The 21,037-nt window shown below is 34.8% G+C and overlaps 1 protein-coding gene across 1 annotated transcript; it reads left to right on the forward strand.

Annotated features, from left to right (window-relative positions):
- The first annotated feature begins 102 nt into the window (after positions 1 to 102).
- Positions 103 to 20,154, forward strand: LOC100375362 (nuclear protein localization protein 4 homolog). The gene is made up of 17 exons (XM_002733252.4): positions 103 to 239; positions 1,320 to 1,400; positions 1,702 to 1,811; positions 3,113 to 3,343; positions 3,563 to 3,611; positions 5,178 to 5,272; positions 6,176 to 6,299; positions 8,464 to 8,643; positions 10,056 to 10,142; positions 10,554 to 10,625; positions 10,957 to 11,083; positions 13,223 to 13,383; positions 15,126 to 15,197; positions 17,430 to 17,528; positions 17,682 to 17,798; positions 18,219 to 18,333; positions 18,565 to 20,154. The coding sequence occupies exons 1-17, from the start codon at positions 225 to 227 to the stop codon at positions 18,741 to 18,743; spliced, it is 1,914 nt and encodes a 637-aa protein (XP_002733298.2). The 5' UTR covers positions 103 to 224; the 3' UTR covers positions 18,744 to 20,154.
- Positions 20,155 to 21,037: the final 883 nt, after the last annotated feature.

The following is a 21,037-nucleotide window of genomic DNA, read 5'->3' on the forward strand; positions in this document are numbered from 1 at the left end:
AAACGATTCTTTGTTGCATTACCAATACATAACAGTCTAATTATGATATATAGCAGAAAAATAATATTATACGCGTTTCTTTTAGATTAATTAAATCTCGTTTATTTTCACGCAGGTTGCGAGACTTCTCAGTCCAATATGGCAGCCTCCTGAGTTTATGAATCGTACATTCGTCACGGTTATTGAAATTAATTGGAATTTGCAATAAGGATTGAACTGAAACTATGTCGAAAAGTATCGTAAGTATACGCATCGAGGTGTTTTAGAGTACAATGTTTATAAATTGTTTGATGTGTTCTAACGTACTTCGTTTGTGGGAAGTTGAAGTTGACGATCGGCGTTCATCACATCATCATGACACTGACAAAATTATTGTCTCGCAAAAAAAAGATTGTTTACATTTTGAACTTCATTCATTGAACACTAGACGCATCTTGTTACAATGAGTTTAGTTTCATTATATCGAGGATTTTTGCTTTTCGTTAGTAAGATTGTCAAATTTATTTTTAAAAAATAGTACCCGTATAATGTGAATTCCATACATTGCAAGCTAGTCATATGGTACTTCAGTTATTACTATTTTAGTGTCAAATATGAACACAATTGTTGGTCTAACCATGTTAGCTTTTATTCAATTCTAATCATATTGTCACTATACCAATCAGTGTACTATACCGTATACGTATATAGTGTTTTGTCCTTTTTGTAAATAAAAAAATTGAAATAGAAATTTTAGTTAGTTTGGACTTCATCAATGCATGGCAGATTTACACATTTGTGATTTGCTAATAATGAGGAAGAGTTTGATAGTTGTCCTCCCTTTTTTGTCGGTTAGCGATTTTTAGAAGGACTCTAGATGGCATGTAGTGCACTTTATCTACAATTTGGTGAGCAAGTGCAGCCAAGAAGTTTTTTGATTTAGTAAAAATAGAACTGATGTAATCATATTATAGAAAGTTGAAGCGTGTGAACTGTCATTTATTTATGTGTGCTCCAAAAGCATATCTGAGTGTACCTTCTGAGGGCATGCTGCTACCAGTTTCATCAACAGTGACTTGTCGATCGAAGAGCAATGTAAAAAACTTTTGGGACTTTTAATCACATACGCATGCCTCGGTTTCCTACATTTTAAAATCGTTTTTTTTGAGTAAGTTCCAACATTGACAAAGCTCGGAAATTTTAACACTATTTAGCCAAGACTGTCTAGGTAAGAAAAACTTTAAAAGCAAAAAAAAAAAATTCTGAGTGCCTGCAAGTATACCTTAAAAAAAACTATTACTAGTATTCACACTGCATCTTTTTTTATTTTGTCATATTAGATTATACGTATTCAATGTCCAGATGGACAGAAAAGAATAAACCTTCTATCAAATGACACTGCTACAGAGCTGCTAAAGAAGGTAGGTGTAATTTTGTTTGTATTTGTGATTCCTGGTACGCTTTCACTTACTTGTTCATTGGTAATGAGACTCTATTTGTTGTCAATGTTCTATGGTGCACTCAACGTATAAAATTCTATTTAGTTTTGAAAGAAGTCCTGATGAGAAAAAGAAGAAGAAATGAAAATATATTCTATGGAACCTATTCTTGTTCCAAAATAGGGTCAATTAATACATTTCTTGTTTCATTGTCTAAGTTTGTGTTAACAATAATAACTGGTACATTATTTTTCAAATGCTTTGTGCTGTTTATTTATTATAGGTTTCAAAAGTGATATCACTTTCCACTTCCGATTATAGTCTTTATCGCACTAGAGACAAAACTGGTGAAATCAACAGTTCAAGGAAGTCACTATCTGCACTTAAAATCCAGTAAGTATAGAAGCCTGGACATCCGCTAAGGATAAAATATTTTTGCCATGATGTCACTTCGCAAAAAAATTTTGTGTAGATTCATGTAGCACATGCAATATACTATTAATACAGTATGATGATGTCATGACAGTATGATAACATGTATAAAGGATGTTTTTTTTTATGATAATTCACCTCACCCATTGGTGGCAAAATGACATAATTTGTTGTAGCCAATTCTATGGGTAGCATTGAGGCTTACCTTCTTACAATTTGCTTTTGTTCAAATTCTGTATAAAACTCTGATTGATACAATTTCTCAACACATTGAGAACTTTTTTACGCAGCGAAGTTGGACAAAAAAATGGCAATTTTTGCTGAAAATCCAAGATGGTAGCCAAATCATGTGACTGATCAAAAAGAATCTATTGCTATATAATTCTAAATGCCAAATATCCAGTTGGTTGGTTGGTTGGTTGGTTGGTTGGTTGGGTGGGTGGGTGGGTGGGTTGGTTGGGTGGGTGGGTGGGTGGGTGGTTGGTTGGTTGGTTGGTTGGTTGTGGTTGGTTGGTTGTGGTTGGTTGGTTGGTTGTGGTTGGTTGGTTGGAGCACTCATGAAACAAATGCCTCAAATTTTGGCCGAAGCCAAGATGGCAGCTGAACCATGTGACTGATCAACAATGTTGTTTTTTTTTTGAATGAAAAGCTTTGGCCTACAAGGAAAATATCAAGTTGATTGATGAAAGGACACAAGAAACAATTGCCCTTTATGTGGCTATTAAGATTTCTCAAAAACTTGTCAACCACCTGTTTTTCTATTTAGGGCATTTGTATCTCAAGAATGCCTTAACTGATCAAAATAACATGTATCAGTGAATACATATTAATTATGGCATATTCGGCCTTCATAATTGGACCCAACTAACTACTCTGCAGAATTATCTTTATCTTTGCTATACATCAGGCTATGAGAGCTCTTTCAAATAGCAAGCATTTAAAATTTTGAAACCTCACTCACATATCACTTGCTCAAAGCATGACCCACAAGTGCTATCAATTATCACTCCCTCAATCCATAGCATTTTAGTTAGATTTTATTAGCATAGCTTTCCTAATCACTTATGTTCAATAGAGCCATTTTCAGTAAGGACCTGATAATGAAAGTACCGATAACCAGTACATGTAGTATTAAAGCTACTATTTTTTGAATTGTAAATAAATAAATTACTGTCCAGCATCAACCTAATATTACAATGTAGGACTTGACATTGTCAAAATATTATTCAGCTCATGGTGATTATTCTGTATTCTGTCTGTAGTCATGGAGATATGCTGTTCGCTTTTCCACATGCTGGCATGACAGCCAGCAATGACTCTGACGCCATGGATACAAGTGACCAATCAGCTGCCCAGATCACCGTACCAAGTGCAAGCAGCGGTCCATCAACAAGCTCAGCTGCATTTGCAAGTGATGAAGTAGTTGAGGACGAGGTTGATCAGTATATTAGTACATTAGATGGTAAAATACAGAGAGACAGAGATGAGCAGTTGTAAGTAAAAATTAAGATGATTGCATATCGCATGTACCGGGTATATTTTTTCAGTTCAAGAAGCACATGTACATATTTAGGGTACAATGTAGCAGTACATTCAATTTACAATTATATGACCTGAGCTGCAGATTTTTACAAGACCTTCAGTGTAATGAATGAAGAGACATATGATTGCCAATTTGTTGTCATTATTTGTAATCTTTTTATTTACATAAGATGTCGACATGGTCCCAGAGGTAAATGTGTTCACTGTGCGGCATTGGAGGTGAGATATGTTACTTTGCCTGGACAAGTATTTGTTTGTTATTAGCCATCTTAAAGGCCATCTTAAAGGCCATCTTAAAGGCCATCTTAAAGTTGTTTTGTCGGCAGTATTTTGTTTATGTTGCATATTATATGTATTACATGTATGTAAATGCATCCAAAATCTGAATAGTTTCTTCTGATGGAAATAGATCATTTTCCATTCACTGCCAGATCCCACGTTATGTGTGACGTCGAATGTAAAAACAGGACAAACAAAGGTCATAGCGTGTAGTGACGTCCGAACATCACGTGGGATTTGTCAAACAAGGAAGTATTAATTTTGGGGGTATTTCCATGCTTAATAATGTGCTATACACATTTGAAGATGATCAATATTGATGAAGTTATGAACGGAATTTCAACACAATATTGCCCTCTTCAAAGAGCTATAAAAAAAGGAAATTCAAAATCAAATCATTTGATTTTTGCAGCCAACATTCCCAATACACAAGTTCTCACAGTGAATAAAAAATCACCTACATGTACCGGTATTACCGAGCATTTCTATAGATTTTTCAGCATCTTAGGGGCGTTATCGAGTCACTGAATTGTACGCATTACCATCTTCTTTTAGACAAAGATTTATAGAAGATATTGAAGATTGAAAATTTGTTGATGTAATTGAGGGCAACAAAAACTCCATCATTCACAATGTATATTTTTTTCAGCTTATGTCACCAGATTACAATTTGAGATATGGCATATATATCTCTGCCATAGTATACCTATAATACTGGAAAAATGGCCACTATCCACTGAAATTCAACCATCATTTTCTCGAAAATTGAGCACCAACTTTTTTTTGCCTCAATATCCTTATGTTGCCTGGAAGTACAATTTATTGGAACATGACTAAATTCTGATTTGTTTTAAGTATAGCTGTTAGGTTGCTTCCTTTTGAATTTATAGGATGATTCTTTGATCATGTTTTAGTTCCAGTGCATGCAAGTGAACATTGAATATTATGTGCTTCCTAGGTTAGTTTTGTTCAGCACACACCCAAAGCAAAATTTGAAACATCAATGTATGGCTGAATTACTTATGAGGCAATAAATATCAAAAAATTACAAAATATATCAGTATGATTTTGATTACTGTAAAATACCAAGGTACTTTATTTTTGCTGGGAAATAATTTTTGCTATTTTCGCTGAAGGAATGATTCGGTGAAAATAAAATCCAGCGAATATACCTTTATTCCTATATTTAACATTCAACTCGTCAAAAATCATTAAAAAAAAAATTCCATACAAATGACAGCATGACATTCCGATAATCATAATGTTGCCAACTCTACAATTTTAAATGGCAATGGTCATCGAGCAGCATTTCATTTCAACATTTCAATTATATGTAGCATAGAAGCCTTTTCGAACTTGACGCTTTGTTACAATGACCACCAACATGTACATGTATAATATCTATACATGTACATATACTTCCCGTAGCTGGGTAAATAACAAAAAGATGATATGGCTCTTGTTTCATGAAGTAACAATATGACACGTATTTCTATTTTCTGCCAGCCTTTTGATGAAGAATATTTAAAGAAACTTGATCCTCCTATAAAACACATGTCATTCCATGCTTACATTCGAAAACTTACAAGTGGTGTCGATAGGTAAGTGATGATTCATCAATTCAATAAAACAATACACAGTGTAGATTTGTTATAGGCATGGTTTGATAATGTTGCAGACTTACAGCGACTTACATTGTATTAATCATATTGCATTTGCGTCGTTTGTGCAATTGCATATTTCAAGAATAATGTTGCTTTAGGCTGTTTTTTTTTTCCCCCGAGGATCGTGTAGGTATTGCATGGAATGAAAATAATATCAGGTTATTACGAGGACACCTTAAAGTATGCACGAAAACAGTGCAGCTGAAGTATCGATCGACGCGTAGTGGAAGTCAATGCGCGGCGTACTGTTTGAGTGCATACTCTGAGGTATCCTTGTAATAACCTTATTATTATACATCTTTTCCTTCCAAGGATACACTATGGGAATCCCGAAATCCAAAATGTTTAGAACAGAATCAGCGAACTTATTTGTGTGGAGTTCGGTCAAACTCTGGTGGCAGCCATGTTTTTGTTTTTTATATTAGAAGGCGCTTACGCGCGTAATCATTTGGAATTTGCATTTCTTAATATGGTAGGATGAAAATACCCCGTAAAATACAGCAAAATTTTGGCGCACTGTAACTTATGGCGTTACAGTGACAGATGTATAATAATAAAAGTTATGGTCTGTCTGATACAGTTTCCCACTCTCATATATATGCTTTTGTTTCATGATCTGCTGGAAAGAGGATACCTGGTAGAGTTGTGATTCAGTGTTTGTCACCCACTTCATTTCAAAATTGTCATACATCTCTGGTGCACATTATCTTGTAAAATATGTAACAGGTGCTATGTCATTAGCAACATCTTGTGAATGTATGTCATTATATCTTCCGTTTTTATTTCTCAAATAGTGAAAGGCTAAACTTTAAATCACAATAACTGTTTTGTTGTTGGTAGGGGTAAATTCGCAATGTTGGAGAATATAAGTTGTAAAATCAAGTCTGGATGTTCTGGTCATTTACCCTGGCCTGAAGGTATCTGTACAAAGTGTCAACCAAGTGCTGTTACACTTAATAGACAGGTGAGTAAACCAAACTAATTATCCTTAGAGTAATTATTGTCTACCTTTGCAAAAACTTGCTCCATTCTGTGGGTTTTTTTCAATGATTTATAGAATGCATAATTCTCTCCCAAGGCCTTTTATTTACCACTGTGAGTTTTTCATGTTTGACCAAGGAAATTTCATGCTTGGACTTTAAAGAAACAATAGAATTAATTCTTTTATTGAGAACAGTGTGTAATTAGAGAGCCGCTTTTACTCCACCGTTCAAAAAAGTGACTACCGTATATTATAATTTTATTATTATTATAATTATGTCAATTTTTGACTCCCGTGTGCGAAGCACAAAAGGGAGTCTTTGCAGCTACCCTGTCTGTATGTATGTATGTATGTATGTCACTTTTTTTGTTCCACTGTTATCTCAAGAACCACTAATCAAATTTTGATGAAACTTGGTACATAGATGCTCTGTAATAATGCGCAGAGTTGATTAGGTTTTGGTGAAAATCCATGAATATTAATTACCCAATTTGCATAATAATTAGCTGATTTTTAGCTGTTCCATGACTGTTCCACTGATATCTGAAGAACCGCTCATTGGATTTTGATGAAACTTGGCACACGGATGCTCTGAACTAATACGCATATTTGATTAGTTTTGGGTAAAAATCCGTGAATATTAATAACCTAATTTCCATGATAATTAACTGATTTTCAGCTGTTCCATGACTGTTCCACTTATATTTAAAGAACTACTCATTGGATTTTGATGAAACTTGGCACATGGATGCTCTGAACTAATGTGCAGATTTGATTAGTTTTGGGTAAAAATCGATTTATATTAATTACCTAATTTACATAATGATTAATCAATTTTCGGCTTTTCCACTGATATCTCAAGTACTAATCATAACATTTCAATAAAACTTGGTACATAGATGACATATGACACTTCACAGACCTGATAGTTTTTAGGGTAATTTCAGTACATATTAATTAATTACCTAATTTGCATAATTAATTAATTTTCAGCTCTTGATATTTCAAGCAATAATGATCACATTTCAATGAAACCTGGTACATAGTTACTTGAGGACTGTGCAGAGACCTAAGTAGTTTTGGGGTAAATAGTTGTGCATATTAATTACCTTATTAGCATAATTAGTTAATTTTCAGCTTTTCACCTGATATCTCAAGTACTAATCATCACATTTCAATGAGACTTGCAACATAGATGTTCTAGGACTATGCAGAGACCTGATTAATTTTGGGGTAAATAATTGTGCATATTAATTACCTAATTTCATAATTAGTTAATTTTTTGCTGTTCCATGGCTGTTGCACTGATGTCTAAAGAACTACTCATTGGATTTTAATGACACTTTTAAAGAGTACTCATCATCATATTTCAATGAATCTAGGACTATACACCATAATAGTTTTTGGTAAATATTTATGCTTCTTAATCACCTAATTAACATAATTAATTAATTAATACTTGTATCTCAAGTACTGATCATCACATTTGAATAAAATTTGGTACATAAATGCTCTAGGACAGTAGGCAGATTGATTAATTTTGGGTTAAAATCTGTTCATATTAATTCACTAATTAGCATAATAATTAATATTATTTTGGTTCTAATCACATTTCAATAAAACTTGGTACAAAGATATTACATTACGCAAATCTTATTACTTTTACATTGCGCAGACCTTATTAGTTTTACACTTAAATCTGTTCATATTAGTTACCTTATTTGCATAAGCTTTTCCATCAATATCTCAAGTTCAAGTAATTTTTAATTAATTTTTAATGTGTCTCCAATACTCTCAGCACACGGGAGTTCTTTCTAAGCTTTCTTTGATTGTAATTTTGATTTTTAAATTACCGGTACATGCAATGGCCAATCATTTTTAAACTTCACATACAAGTATGATTCATGCTGAACGTTGTCGTGTCAGTGACATACCAAATCCATATGTGCATATTACTGTATTGTGTGTACGTTGCTACCATGCAAATTGGACAGTAATTATTCAGTAATTTACATTCAGTTAATATTTGAATTTCCTAATTCTTTTCCACTCAAAAGAATTAGGTTTTTATAATGAGCTTTATAATCTTATTCATAGTTTAAAAATGTATTGTTTGCAAATTTAAATATTTATTTGTCCACCACAGCACTATCGTCATGTCGACAACGTCTTGTTTGAAAATCCACGACTGTTTGATCGTTTCATCGATTACTGGAGGAAATCTGGCAACCAAAGAGCTGGACTATTATATGGTCGTTATGAGTACCATGAGAGCGTGCCATTGGGTATCAAAGCCAGTGTTTCTGCAATCTATGAACCACCACAGGTATTGAATGACACACACTTTATTGTCGTACACTGTACTGTTGCTGGGTATCGAAGCCAGTGTTTCTGTAATCTATGAACCACCACAGGTATTGAATGACACACACTTTATTGTCATACACTGTACTACTGCTGGGTATCAAAGCCAGTGTTTCTGCAATCTATGAACCACCACAGGTATTGAATGACACACACTTTATTGTCGTACACTGTACTGCTGCTGGGTATCAAAGCCAGTGTTTCTGTAATCTATGAACCACCACAGGTATTGAATAACACACACTTTATTGTCATACACTGTACTGCTGCTGTGTATCAAAGCCAGTGTTTCTGCAATCTATGAACCACCACAGGTATTGAATTACACACACTTTATTGTCATACACTGTACTGCTGCTGGGTATCAAAGCCAGTGTTTCTGTAATCTATGAACCACCACAGGTATTGAATGACACACACTTTATTGTCATACACTGTACTGCTGCTGGGTATCAAAGCCAGTGTTTCTGTAATCTATGAACCACCACAGGTATTGAATGACACACACTTTATTGTCATACACTGTACTGTTGCTGGGTATCAAAGCCAGTGTTTCTGTAATCTATGAACCACCACAGGTATTGAATAACACACACTTTATTGTCATACACTGTACTGTTGCTGTGTATCAAAGCCAGTGTTTCTGTAATCTATGAACCACCACAGGTATTGAATAACACACACTTTATTGTCATACACTGTACTGCTGCTGTGTATCAAAGCCAGTGTTTGTGTAATCTATGAACCACCACAGGTATTGAATAACACACACTTTATTGTCATACACTGTACTGTCGCTGTGTATCAAAGCCAGTGTTTCTGTAATCTATGAACCACCACAGGTATTGAATGACACCCACTTTATTGTCATACACTGTACTGCTGCTGGGTATCAAAGCCAGTGTTTCTGTAGTCTATGAACCACCAAAGGTATTGAATGACACACACTTTATTGTCATACACTGTACTGCTGCTGGGTATCAAAGCCAGTGTTTCTGTAATCTATGAACCACCACAGGTATTGAACGACACACACTTTATTGTCATACACTGTACTGCTGCTGGGCATCAAAGCTAGTGTTTCAAATATCAAATATTTTGTTAATTTTACAATTGGTCTGCACTGATACTAAAAATAACTGAATGTATGACATATAATTGTTAAATTATATGTGGGTGGGTGGGGTAGCATGACCTGAAACGTTCCATCCACATTGAACAGCGCCCTCTAGTGCCAATCCTCCTGCATATGACTATGGTTGGTACCATGAAACCAGTTATAAAATGACACCCCTTGTTGATTTAAAAACCCTGTCTAATGTGCGGTTGACAAAAGAGCAATAACAAAAAAATTTGTTATATATTTATCACTAGGACTGTACACCCAATAGTATTGAGTTCTTAGATGATCCGCATGGCTCAGTGGTAGATGAAATTGCAGGTAAACTAGGACTTCGAAAGGTAAGATAAATGTGCTGCTGCCAGGCACAAATCCCCCATCATCAGAGTGTGACGTCACAGAAGTCTAACCGTTTTATTTTACTGCTACCACCAAGCTATAGTAACAATATATAATTATGTCGGCAGATATTTTGTGTATCTTGACCAGTCATTGATTCAAATGTGGTTATTACTCATGTTTGTTAGACTCTAATCAAAAGATAAAGTTTTATATAATAGAGCAAATATACAGGAACTGTAACAACAAATACACTTGTGATTCTGAGTGCACTAAAACTCAATACAATTTATAACAAATGTTAAATACACCTCATTAAGTGCATTGGCAAATGGATTATCCTTGCAAAGACTTTTGTGTACTGCAAATATACAGACATTATTGATTGTAATGATCATCTTATTTTGAAATAGGTGGGATGGATATTTACAGATCTTGTTGCAGAAGACCTTCGGAAAGGCACAGTAAAGCATGTCAGAAACATGGTTAGTATGTCTACCTCATTGTCTGTATATGTGCGTGCATGAATGCGTGTATTATTTCATGTACATGTCTGTAACGATATTGTTTAGAGTTTTTACAAAAACAAGTCAATTGTGGTGAGTTACTGATGCATTTTGTTTTGTTGGTTTTATTCAAAATGGCTGACTGGTGGCCATTTTGTTTATGTGTTCTTTTCTTGTCTCAGATACACTTTCATTGATTTTGTTTAAATGGGGAACAAAGGCAAGACATAATAGTATGAATGTTCTTTTTAGTTGGATTTTGATGAAATTTAACTAACCAGTTGATAATCTTATATTTGATTTCAAACAGGATGCTCATTTTCTTAGTGCTGAGGAATGCATTATGGCCGGTGAATTTCAGAATCAAAATCCTAACAAATGTAAATTAGCGACAGATGGAAATTTTGGATCCAAATTTGTTACTGTTATTGTTACAGGTGAGTGCAGTGCGTCTAGTCAATATTTGCTGAGTGATCCTTTTTTGTCACTAATTTGAAACAAAATACATGTTTCTTGTGTGTGTCAGGTGTTTAAAATTAAAGTGCCTGTGCAATGCCCACCCACACGCTTCCCATTTTAGATCTGTGCCCCACTGAAATGGGCAATTATTTTTTTTTTGCTGAAAATAATTACTCGTATCCAAGTGAATTTGAGATATTTCCCGAGCTGTAGCCACGCCCACCTATCCTGAAATGGTCGACTGTTTCTGGATTTCCGACTCTCGCCGAGAGTGCGCCACCAAATGCTAAAGTATGAGAGTAAGCCATACCTCTGTGTCATTCTGTGTCATTCTGTGTCATTCAACATACTTTTAAACGATATACATTTTTTGATCGGCGTTTCCTTTTTTAGCTCCGCTGTCGACTTTGAAGGGAGAGAGACGTTGAGTGAGTGTTTCAAATGATTTGATTTTTTTTTGCGACCCTGATTATTGCTTTATAGAAACCACCCGTGATATGTAAAAGCATGGTTACTCTTTTTTAGTAACCGTGGTAAAAGGTAGCAGTAATTTTGATAATGACACGAAAACGAAGCGTCAGACAAACGGGAAATTACGCAGTCCTCAGGCTGTTTTTATTTTCACAGGCTAAAGTGTCTGAATTGTTCGGTGATTGGTGTTGAATGTCGAAGTCACACCTTTACTTGCAGCTTGATCTGCGTAATATTTTATGGAATAAGAATTCGGGCTTGGGCTGTCAATGTATTTTTTTAATATAATGTCATAATTATGAAAATCACGCTAAATCCACTCTGAATTGTCTGTATGTGAGTCGCTCTCAATTATTTTTGTTATCCAATTAAACGCCGCCATTCACGCACTTGTCCCCGTCATGACCCGAAGTGTTCACCCATTACAACAAATTTATTTCCACGCGGCAGTCATTTATTTAGTAACTGTGTTTTGTCGGTTTTTTTTTTAAATTATTTCTCTATTTTATTAATCACTTTAATTTTGAACGTGTTTTTTTACTCAGACGATCGATGAAATAAAACAGTATAGTGACGTGCCTAGTAACCTGCTAAATAACAAGACGATTCAGGCATCAAATTTGATTTTGTCCAATGTCCAGCAACAGTGTACAAACGTGCGCCGGTGACGGTGACGACCACGGTGACTAGCTACACCAGACCGGACATATTTCGTATCTGACTCAACCCCATGTAACAAACTTGATACTATGTGTTCATTTTGGTCTATTCTTCCTCATTGAACAAGTACATAAGTGGCAATTTAGTCAAAGACGAGAAAACAGCACAAGAAATTTGCCTTATTTACACGTATCGGCAATGTAAGCTACCCAGCAACTTCCCCTTCTGACATCACAGGGGGAATTTCTGTATGCAAATGAGAAGCTAATGAGGAGCCTCGTTTTAAAATACACAAAAATAAAGTTGCTGTAGACTGGGCTTAAAACGCATTTTTTCACTTTAAAAAAATAATTTATGCTTAGAAACATAAAAATTAATAATATTTATGTATTAATGGATAATTTTAGGTGTGAAAATAGCAGCACTTTAAAGGCCCAGGTATACTATAAATACGCTCCTAAACAATAGGGATTATTTCCTTGCTTATCACGCTGTAGTAAACAGCTCCAGCCAAGCTCCGGTAAAAACGTGTTTTCTCGAACTTACAGGTCGATTATGTCGTGCCAAAGTGGATGCATGTGACTATGAATATCACAGCAGTGACTGTGTATAATATTTATGACAATAAATTGTGTACGAGCTGAGATTTTGGCGGATAAAAGTAAAAAACATGAACCAGGGAAAGGGATGCGCGACTAATCTTGAATAATTACTACTGTCAATCAAAGTCACGTGATGTTGGACCGCTGAAACAGGATGCGTCATAGGCTACGCAAGTGATTAACACCATGCATTAGAATAGCCACACCTCCAATTCACACTTGCCCGAGGCAAGTGAATTGGGCCTTTAAGTCTTGTACAGAAATACAATAGTATACAAAACTTAACCATAAGACGAAAAAATAAAACACAATATAAATCAAACTATTCAAATTCATTACCTCATCACGTGACGCTGTCCTCCTTTTGATTGGTTAATCAATTAGGTGATTCAACCAATCAGATTCATACTGAAGCATATCAAGTGTCCAATCAGTGCATGGCATTAGTGAATGATGATTGCCTTATACCAACAAAAGATGCCCCAGAGCTGGGTTATATTAAAGAGTCTTCTAATGAGCAGTATGTACCTGATGTCTTTTATAAGGTATGTACCGGTATACTTAATTTATAGAATTTTATTAAACAAACTTGGTCCTAAAATAGACCAGTATTTTTTGTGAGCTGTAATTAAAATTGCCATGCACTCAGTTCACTCAGTACAGTCTATTCTATATCACCATACCTAATACCAATTTAACACAACTATTTCTGGTGTTAAGGTAGAAGCCTACTCATAAATTTAAAAACCTAGAATTTATTCATTTTGCAATAAAATGTACTCCAAGGTAATATAAGGATATTGACCTAAAAAAAGTTGGGGGTCACCATCCTTTTTTTCGAGAAATTGATGGTTGTATTTTAGTGGAAAGTCGCCATTTTGACACAATTATACCACTTTTACCACATGTTCCTATGGCAGAGATATTGTGCAATATCTCAAAATCTAGCCTGGTGACATAGGCTGAAAAAATCATATATTGTTAATGATGGAGTACTTTTTGTTGTTCTGAATTATTTAAAAAATCTGGGTTTTAAAAAGTGTCAAAAAATGCAATTTTTCTTTAACATTGTGTTCTATGGAATTGTTCTAAAAATAGCAATTTTCAAGAAATATTAGGACAGTTTCTCAAAAAGCATAACTGTAACACACAAAATAATGCTATTTCTTTGTACCATAAGACATTAGCTTCATGATTGTACATAACAGACTAATGAACATTGTCATGCGATTTATGACCAATTTTGTCAAAATTGTGAGTGAACATTACACATGCAGGATTTACAAAGTTGTTGCTAAGTGAAATCACACTCTAAAAGTGTTATGCTGGTTTTATTATATTCAAAAATATAATATTACAATTGCATATACCTTTTTTAAAGTGTTTGTTTACCATTATAAAAATTGTACACTGTGAAACTGTATAATTGGCAAACTTGATTTGTTTACGATTAAAATCCATGCATATTAATTACCTAACTTGCATAATAAATAACCAATTTCAGTTGTTCAACTGATTACCAGAAATATTGGATATCAAATATGCTTTATTCATACTTATACCAGAACAAAACAGATTGTGCATTGAGCACAGTGTTCATCTCCTGTATATATACCATGCCTTCAGTCTTTGCTTCTGATAACTTCACAACACACATGTCATGGAGTGCTTTCTATAGGCTGATGTGCAGTGCATTGAGCACAGTATTCATCTCCTGTATATATGCCATGCCTTCAGTCTTTGCTTCTGATAACTTCACAACACACATGTCATGGAGTGCTTTCTATAGGCTGATGTGCAGTGCATTGAGCACAGTATTCATCTCCTGTATATATATCATGCCTTCAGTCTTTGCTTCTGATAACTTCACAATACACATGTCATGGAGTGCTTTCTATAGGCTGATGTGCAGTGCATTGAGCACAGTGTTCATCTCCTGTATATATGCCATGCTTTCAATCTTTGCTTCAGATAACTTCACAACACACATGTCATGGAGTGCTTTCTATAGGCTGATGTGCAGTGCATTGAGCACAGTATTCATCTCCTGTATATATGCCATGCCTTCAGTCTTTGCTTCTGATAACTTCACAACACACATGTCATGGAGTGCTTTCTATAGGCTGATGTGCAGTGCATTTAAGCACAGTGTTTATCTCCTGTATATATGCCATGCTTTCAATCTTTGCTTCAGATAACTTCACAGGACATGTGTAGGTTTTCCATAGGCTGTAAACTTTCTGTGATTGTTTTTTTCATTGTATCATGTATGATGCTTGTATTGTAGATGAAGGATTCCTATAATAATGAAGTTGCTTTGTTAGCAAGACCACTTCCAGTAGAGTATCTTATTATAGATGTAAGTAAAACAGCTTCATTCTCATTAGATACCAGGGTTACAATGAGTCATCTGATATCACCTATGACAGTTTGTAAAATTTGAATCTTTACCTGAATCTCTTTGAGTAGGCTTTATATAGTAACTTTATTGACATTATTCATTTTGGATAGCACATAGTCAAATACTATTCTAAGAAACGAAATGAAAACAACAGCAAATGATGAAAATAAATTATGTATGTCATTACCTGTGATGTTATAGATTCAGCTTACCCATGTTCATCTAGTCATTGTGAGGGTGTGTTCACTAGTGGATGTTTGGAGCCGACTTTTTTGGTTTGCTTACAGCGGCAAGATGCTTCGCCGTGGTCGTCAGCTTGAATCATTGTGTGTGGGTGTTCATATGATTATAATTTGCTTGTACTTATACCATCCATGAAAAGCTATACAACAAAGGACAGCATAGAGTGTTTGCAGGGGTTTTTTTAGAAGAAAACTTCAAAATGGAGCACTGCAATTCAGCAGCACCACCAAGTAGGGGAGACAGGGTTCTCCCTACCAGGGTGTGGAGTTTTTGATAATTCTAAGTTAAAATGGAGCATTCTATGGCTTCCTTGGGGCCAAAATTACTATCAGACAGGTCACAGTTGAAAACTGTGCATGTCCACATGTGATCCCTGGTCAATCAGAATTTGATGGTTGCCAGAGGATCTGCTCTCTATGGTAAGGGGGCACATGACCATGGCATGAGGGCGCTGCGCCCCTGTTTCCTTGTTTGAAAAAAAACTGGTGTTTGTGCAATTTGGAGATTGGTTATCAATATTGTGTTTTGTTATTCACCCTCCATGTTTCATCTCCATGACAGGGCTTACTAATTTTATAAGTTTCATAATTATTACATTGTCACAGTTGATGCAGACACAATAAGCATTGTATCACCCTCCATGTCTCATCTCCATGACAGGGCTTACTAATTTCATAAGTTTCATAGTTATTACATTGTCACAGTTGATGGACACACAATAAGCCTTGTTTCACCCTTAATTCGCAGCATGTTATTCTGTTGTATATTGTCATTTCAACATTTGAAAGCAATGGACTGGACCAGAAATTCTGGTAACTGTGTATATTTTGTTGTTGAGATTATAAATGGGACACAATATTTTCAGTCGGACCAAAGCAAGGTTCATTTACTTGATAGAAAAAGCCAGCAATTTACTTATTTTTATTGTTTGTTCATAATGACTACTACAATAATGAAATCCCTTTGTAGACAGCTTTCGCTAGTGTTTTTTTTTTTCCCAAAAATTGTCTATATGGTTTATGTCTACATACAGTAGACCATAAAATCAAAGGGACAGGCAATTGCATATTTTCTTCGATATAATCTTTCAATAGTATTTAAATGTGATGTTACACATGCGAGATTACCGATACACTTGAATTTTACAATCCAAGTTACATCATACACAGACACAAACATTGTTTGATAATATTTTTTCGATGAACAAATTTCAAAAGTAAAACACATTATTAGTAGTAGTAGTACATCAACAAGTTTTGAATAAAGTTGATGCAATAAGCCTACCGTATTTATCCAGGTAAGAGCCCAGGGTCCTGAAGAATTGCCAAAAAATAGGAGTTTGACTTTTAAGCATCTGCTTTTACTGATTGTCTAAGAATGACATCACTACTAGTGTTTCATCATAGAGGTCAAGTCAACATCGCTTTCTCATCAGACTAGACGCTCATCAATCATGGTGAAAGTTATCATTCAGCAATTTCCAGAGGTTGCAATGTCTCATTATAATTTCCCTGTTCACCCCGTTTTACGCAATCAATATTTATTTTTCATGAATATTTATCAGAATCACAATAGACTGCAGGGAAGTCAACTGTTAATACAACAAACAAAAAATAGTTTTTTTTATTACAAGTGTAGAAAAAGAGCCCCTGGGCATATGCCGGCTCTTACCCGGATAAATACAGTCTATTTAACACTAAAATGTGTATGCAGTACTAGTATATGGAAGTGAATATAATATAAATATATTTTATACAGCATGTTTTAAAATGTGGGTTACATAAACTACTGGGAAAATTGTGATATGTGTAGCTGGCAACTTAATTAAATGTGACGTTCCAAGAAATTCACACAAAACAATTTATTTTTTTTCCTTTGATGTTTGTCGCAATTGTTTGTCTCTGTATTCTCCATTGTGTTTGATGTAATGTTGTTTTCTAATTCTAGGTTCCTGCTGGATTTCCTCTAGAACCCAAATATACATTTTTAGATGAGAATGAAAGAAAATTTCCAATAGAAAACAGATCAGCAATTGCTGAAATCCAGGTAACTATTCCGATAATAAAGTCATGTTCTATCTGCAATTTATTCCAGATTTATCATCAGTCATTCGTCATATTACTGTCATTTCTTGTATTTATTTCAGATTTATGATCAGTCATTCGTCATATTACTGTTATATCTTTGTATTTATTTCAGAATTTTGAGACGCTATCACAGTACTTGCAATATTACCCTGCAGCGAAATTATTAGATGCAATGTGTGATCTGCACGTGTTGTTATATCTTGCAACTATGGACATTGTGCCATTGAAGGTAAACTTACGGCACTTAACTGTGTTAGCGCCCAGGGTCCTCAACTCCGAAAATCATGATTTTTTAGGGGTGGGCGCTTAACCGAGCACCCCCCTGGGAAAAGAGTGCAAATGACAATTTTAATTCACCGTATGACAGATTAAAGGGGATATTATGTCTTTGAGGGAAAATAAAATTGACTTTTACTTTTACAATGAAGAAACAGAACTGGTCACAAAAATATGCACATTGTATCACAATATTAATTACGCACCACCCGAATTTAGGAGATTAAAAATATTGGAGTCTGTTGGAACACAGTTGAAATCTTCATCATTATCTCCAGTTCAAGATGGCCGTTTGGCGGTCGCTTTATTGAAACAAAATCCAGAATTTAATGATAGTGCATGTATGTTTAAAATGATATTGTTTATTGACTAGAATCATATGGATGGTTTATTACTTGCTGTGAAGGATAGAGATGTTGGATTGATGAGAGATTGGACCAAAGGGGAACATTGGGCAACAATAGAACAGCTCATACAAGCACACTCAGGTATCTGTACATCATCATCATTTTTCCCGCCAAAACTTTAGAGCACGTTTTCATGTATTTTTTTTTTAACCAAATGGATTTAATTCCCCATTGGTTTTTTATTTATTTTGAAAAAAGTGGCAAAGTTCACTTTGACATTCAAAGAGTTAACACACTCCAGGTTTGTGGAATATTCCATTGCATTTTGAGGGTAGTATATTAAAGAGATGAATTACTTTCTTTCGTTCATAGGATCCAGCCCATCGTCCGCTGAAGGTGCATTTTTGGAACCGTCAGATATAGCATCCGGTGGTCCTCCAGCTTCCATCGGTGGTGGCAGTGTTGCTGCTCTCTGGACTTGTAAACATTGTACATTTATTAATCAACCCCCCAGGAGAGAATGCGAAATATGTGGATTGCCCCATCATTAGCTGTCACCCCCATATATGGAATGTTAGTGTCCGCCTGATTATTTCCTGTGATTGGCGGTTGGTTGCAAGATGACATGCAGAGATTTACATCTGGGTTTTTTTACCAATTAATAGTGGAAGGATTGATTGATGTAATTATATTGTATGTTAAAATGACTTATTCTAGCTTTTCTTACAATTTTGCTATGACTTATCTTGTATCAAGTTAGTGTTAAAAAATAATGATTATTTTTTTTTCACCCACTTCTACAAAACTGTAGCAGTTCTCTACCCCAGTAAAGCTACAATAAATGTGAGATAACGACCAGGTTAAAAACTTTTAATTTTTTTTTGCATTTTTATTCTTGTAACAAAAAAGTATTTGAACATCATGATATTGCAAGTGTTTGAAATAAGGAATCCATTGCATGATCCTCTGTGAGGATTGTACTAAAAATATTAACTGTATAACTGAACTAATGAGATACAAGAGAAAATAGAATGTTGTAATACATGCTACAAGTTTTAATATATTCAACATTTATTCCGGCCTATTTGGTGTTTATTTTCAAAATCATAGCTATTTTACTGAAACAGACAATGTTACAATCACAGTCAGCTGGCATACATGTACAAGTAAAAATAAATACGATTAATTTATCGATATTTACTTTATTGAGACCACCAATTTGAAACTAAACAAGTTGAGAAACATGTTTTTCAGATTCCTACAAAGCATGAAAAAAATACCAATCTTTCACAGCCAAATGATTTCAGTTGGGCTGTCACTGATCGACTTCTGAGCTGGAATGACAAATTTTGGTTTCAAATACCCCTGGAAAGTTTTCTCTGTATAATTAGGTGTTTGTATTCAAAAGATTTTTCCACAAATAAACAACAAATTACCTGTAGACCAAATTTTGTTCACGCTTTGCACATATATTTGTTCTACAATTCAACATCATCAAGCATTTAACATCAAGGTTCAAATGGCCTGGCTAAATGATTCATACAAAATATCGAAGAACATTGAAGATGCAAAGCGTGACCAAAGTAGCACAAATTATGATTTGCTTCAGTTTGAATCATTAAACATTTGCCACTTCTGAGCTAAACAAAAGTTACCATTGCATATGAGATATTGGAGATACTGTATATGTATAATACAACTACAGATCAGGAAAGAAATTGTTAGACATTATTAGGAAATACAGATGGGCATTGATCATCAAGTTAACAGAATAAATGTCCCTTATCATACTGATCACGTTAGAGAAGAATACAACTTCCCTTGGTCTAGTAGCTCTGGCCCACAATGTACTTTACTGGGTTGGGAGCATTCTTGTTTCTGTATAACGGCGGTATCCTTCTGACTTGTTCTTGGGTGGTTGGCATATTGATTATTATAAAAATGAGCATTGTGCGTGTATTAGCCAGGTCTATGACATTTCTTCTGAAGCTGTAAGTAATATATTGATATCCCCTCCAATTTGAAACCATGTACAAATCCAAGAGGTCACTAAACTAAATCTACTAGTGTCTTCATGTTGCACCTCTGGGATTCTAGTTTGGGCCGATAATTAGTAATCAGAACTTGTTTTACCATAGACCTTAGAATGAGAGTTCCAAGGTTGATTAGAATAAGTTATAGCCGAGGTTCTTCTGCCTCGTGGTACCGGATAGTGTACGGTCAGTATACAAGGCAACGCAGTGTAAGCCAACAGATGAAACCAAGAAAATAAAAACTGCCAGAATCCATGCCAATTTATAATTTTAGTCACATGGTATGAGGTCAGAGGTCAAAAAATTGAAATTGGATTTTGAAATTCGGAATGAGATTGAAAACAAAATTGTGTTTTGACCTTTGTGCATCTGCGTGTGTGCGTGCGTCTGGACCTGTATCTTAGACATGCCTGGACCAATCATAATCAAACTTCACACATACATCATATTATACATGTGCACATCAATTTGTTTCTTGATCTGAAATATCATCAAAACCAAGCATTTTTGGATGGATTTTGTTTAAACTTGGTACATACGTTATGGGACCTTATTTTTCAGATCTAATTTAAAATTGCCGACTGGTGGCCATTTTGTTTTAATGAATGCAGTTCTAGTACCATATCTCTGCCATGCTTTGACTGATTATGTTCAGAATTTATATATTCATTATACATCATGACATAGATATACATTTGTATTAGTTTGAATATCTTATTCAAAATGGCAGCAGTTTTTGTGCTGAAAAATCATCAAAAATAAAGCATTTCTGGCATTCCAGAACTGGATCTTGGCATTTACGAATGGATTTT

Source organism: Saccoglossus kowalevskii, chromosome 8 (genome assembly GCF_978046115.1).
Source record: "Saccoglossus kowalevskii chromosome 8, keSacKowa6.1, whole genome shotgun sequence".
NCBI lineage: Eukaryota > Metazoa > Hemichordata > Enteropneusta > Harrimaniidae > Saccoglossus > Saccoglossus kowalevskii.

Bases quoted from the DNA above. Each gene is read 5' to 3' on its own strand.
- LOC100375362 (XM_002733252.4), top strand. The intron at 10,143-10,553 runs GTAAGATAAATG...ATTTTGAAATAG, and splicing joins GTAAACTAGGACTTCGAAAG to GTGGGATGGATATTTACAGA. The intron at 15,198-17,429 runs GTAAGTAAAACA...TTCTAATTCTAG, and splicing joins TAGAGTATCTTATTATAGAT to GTTCCTGCTGGATTTCCTCT.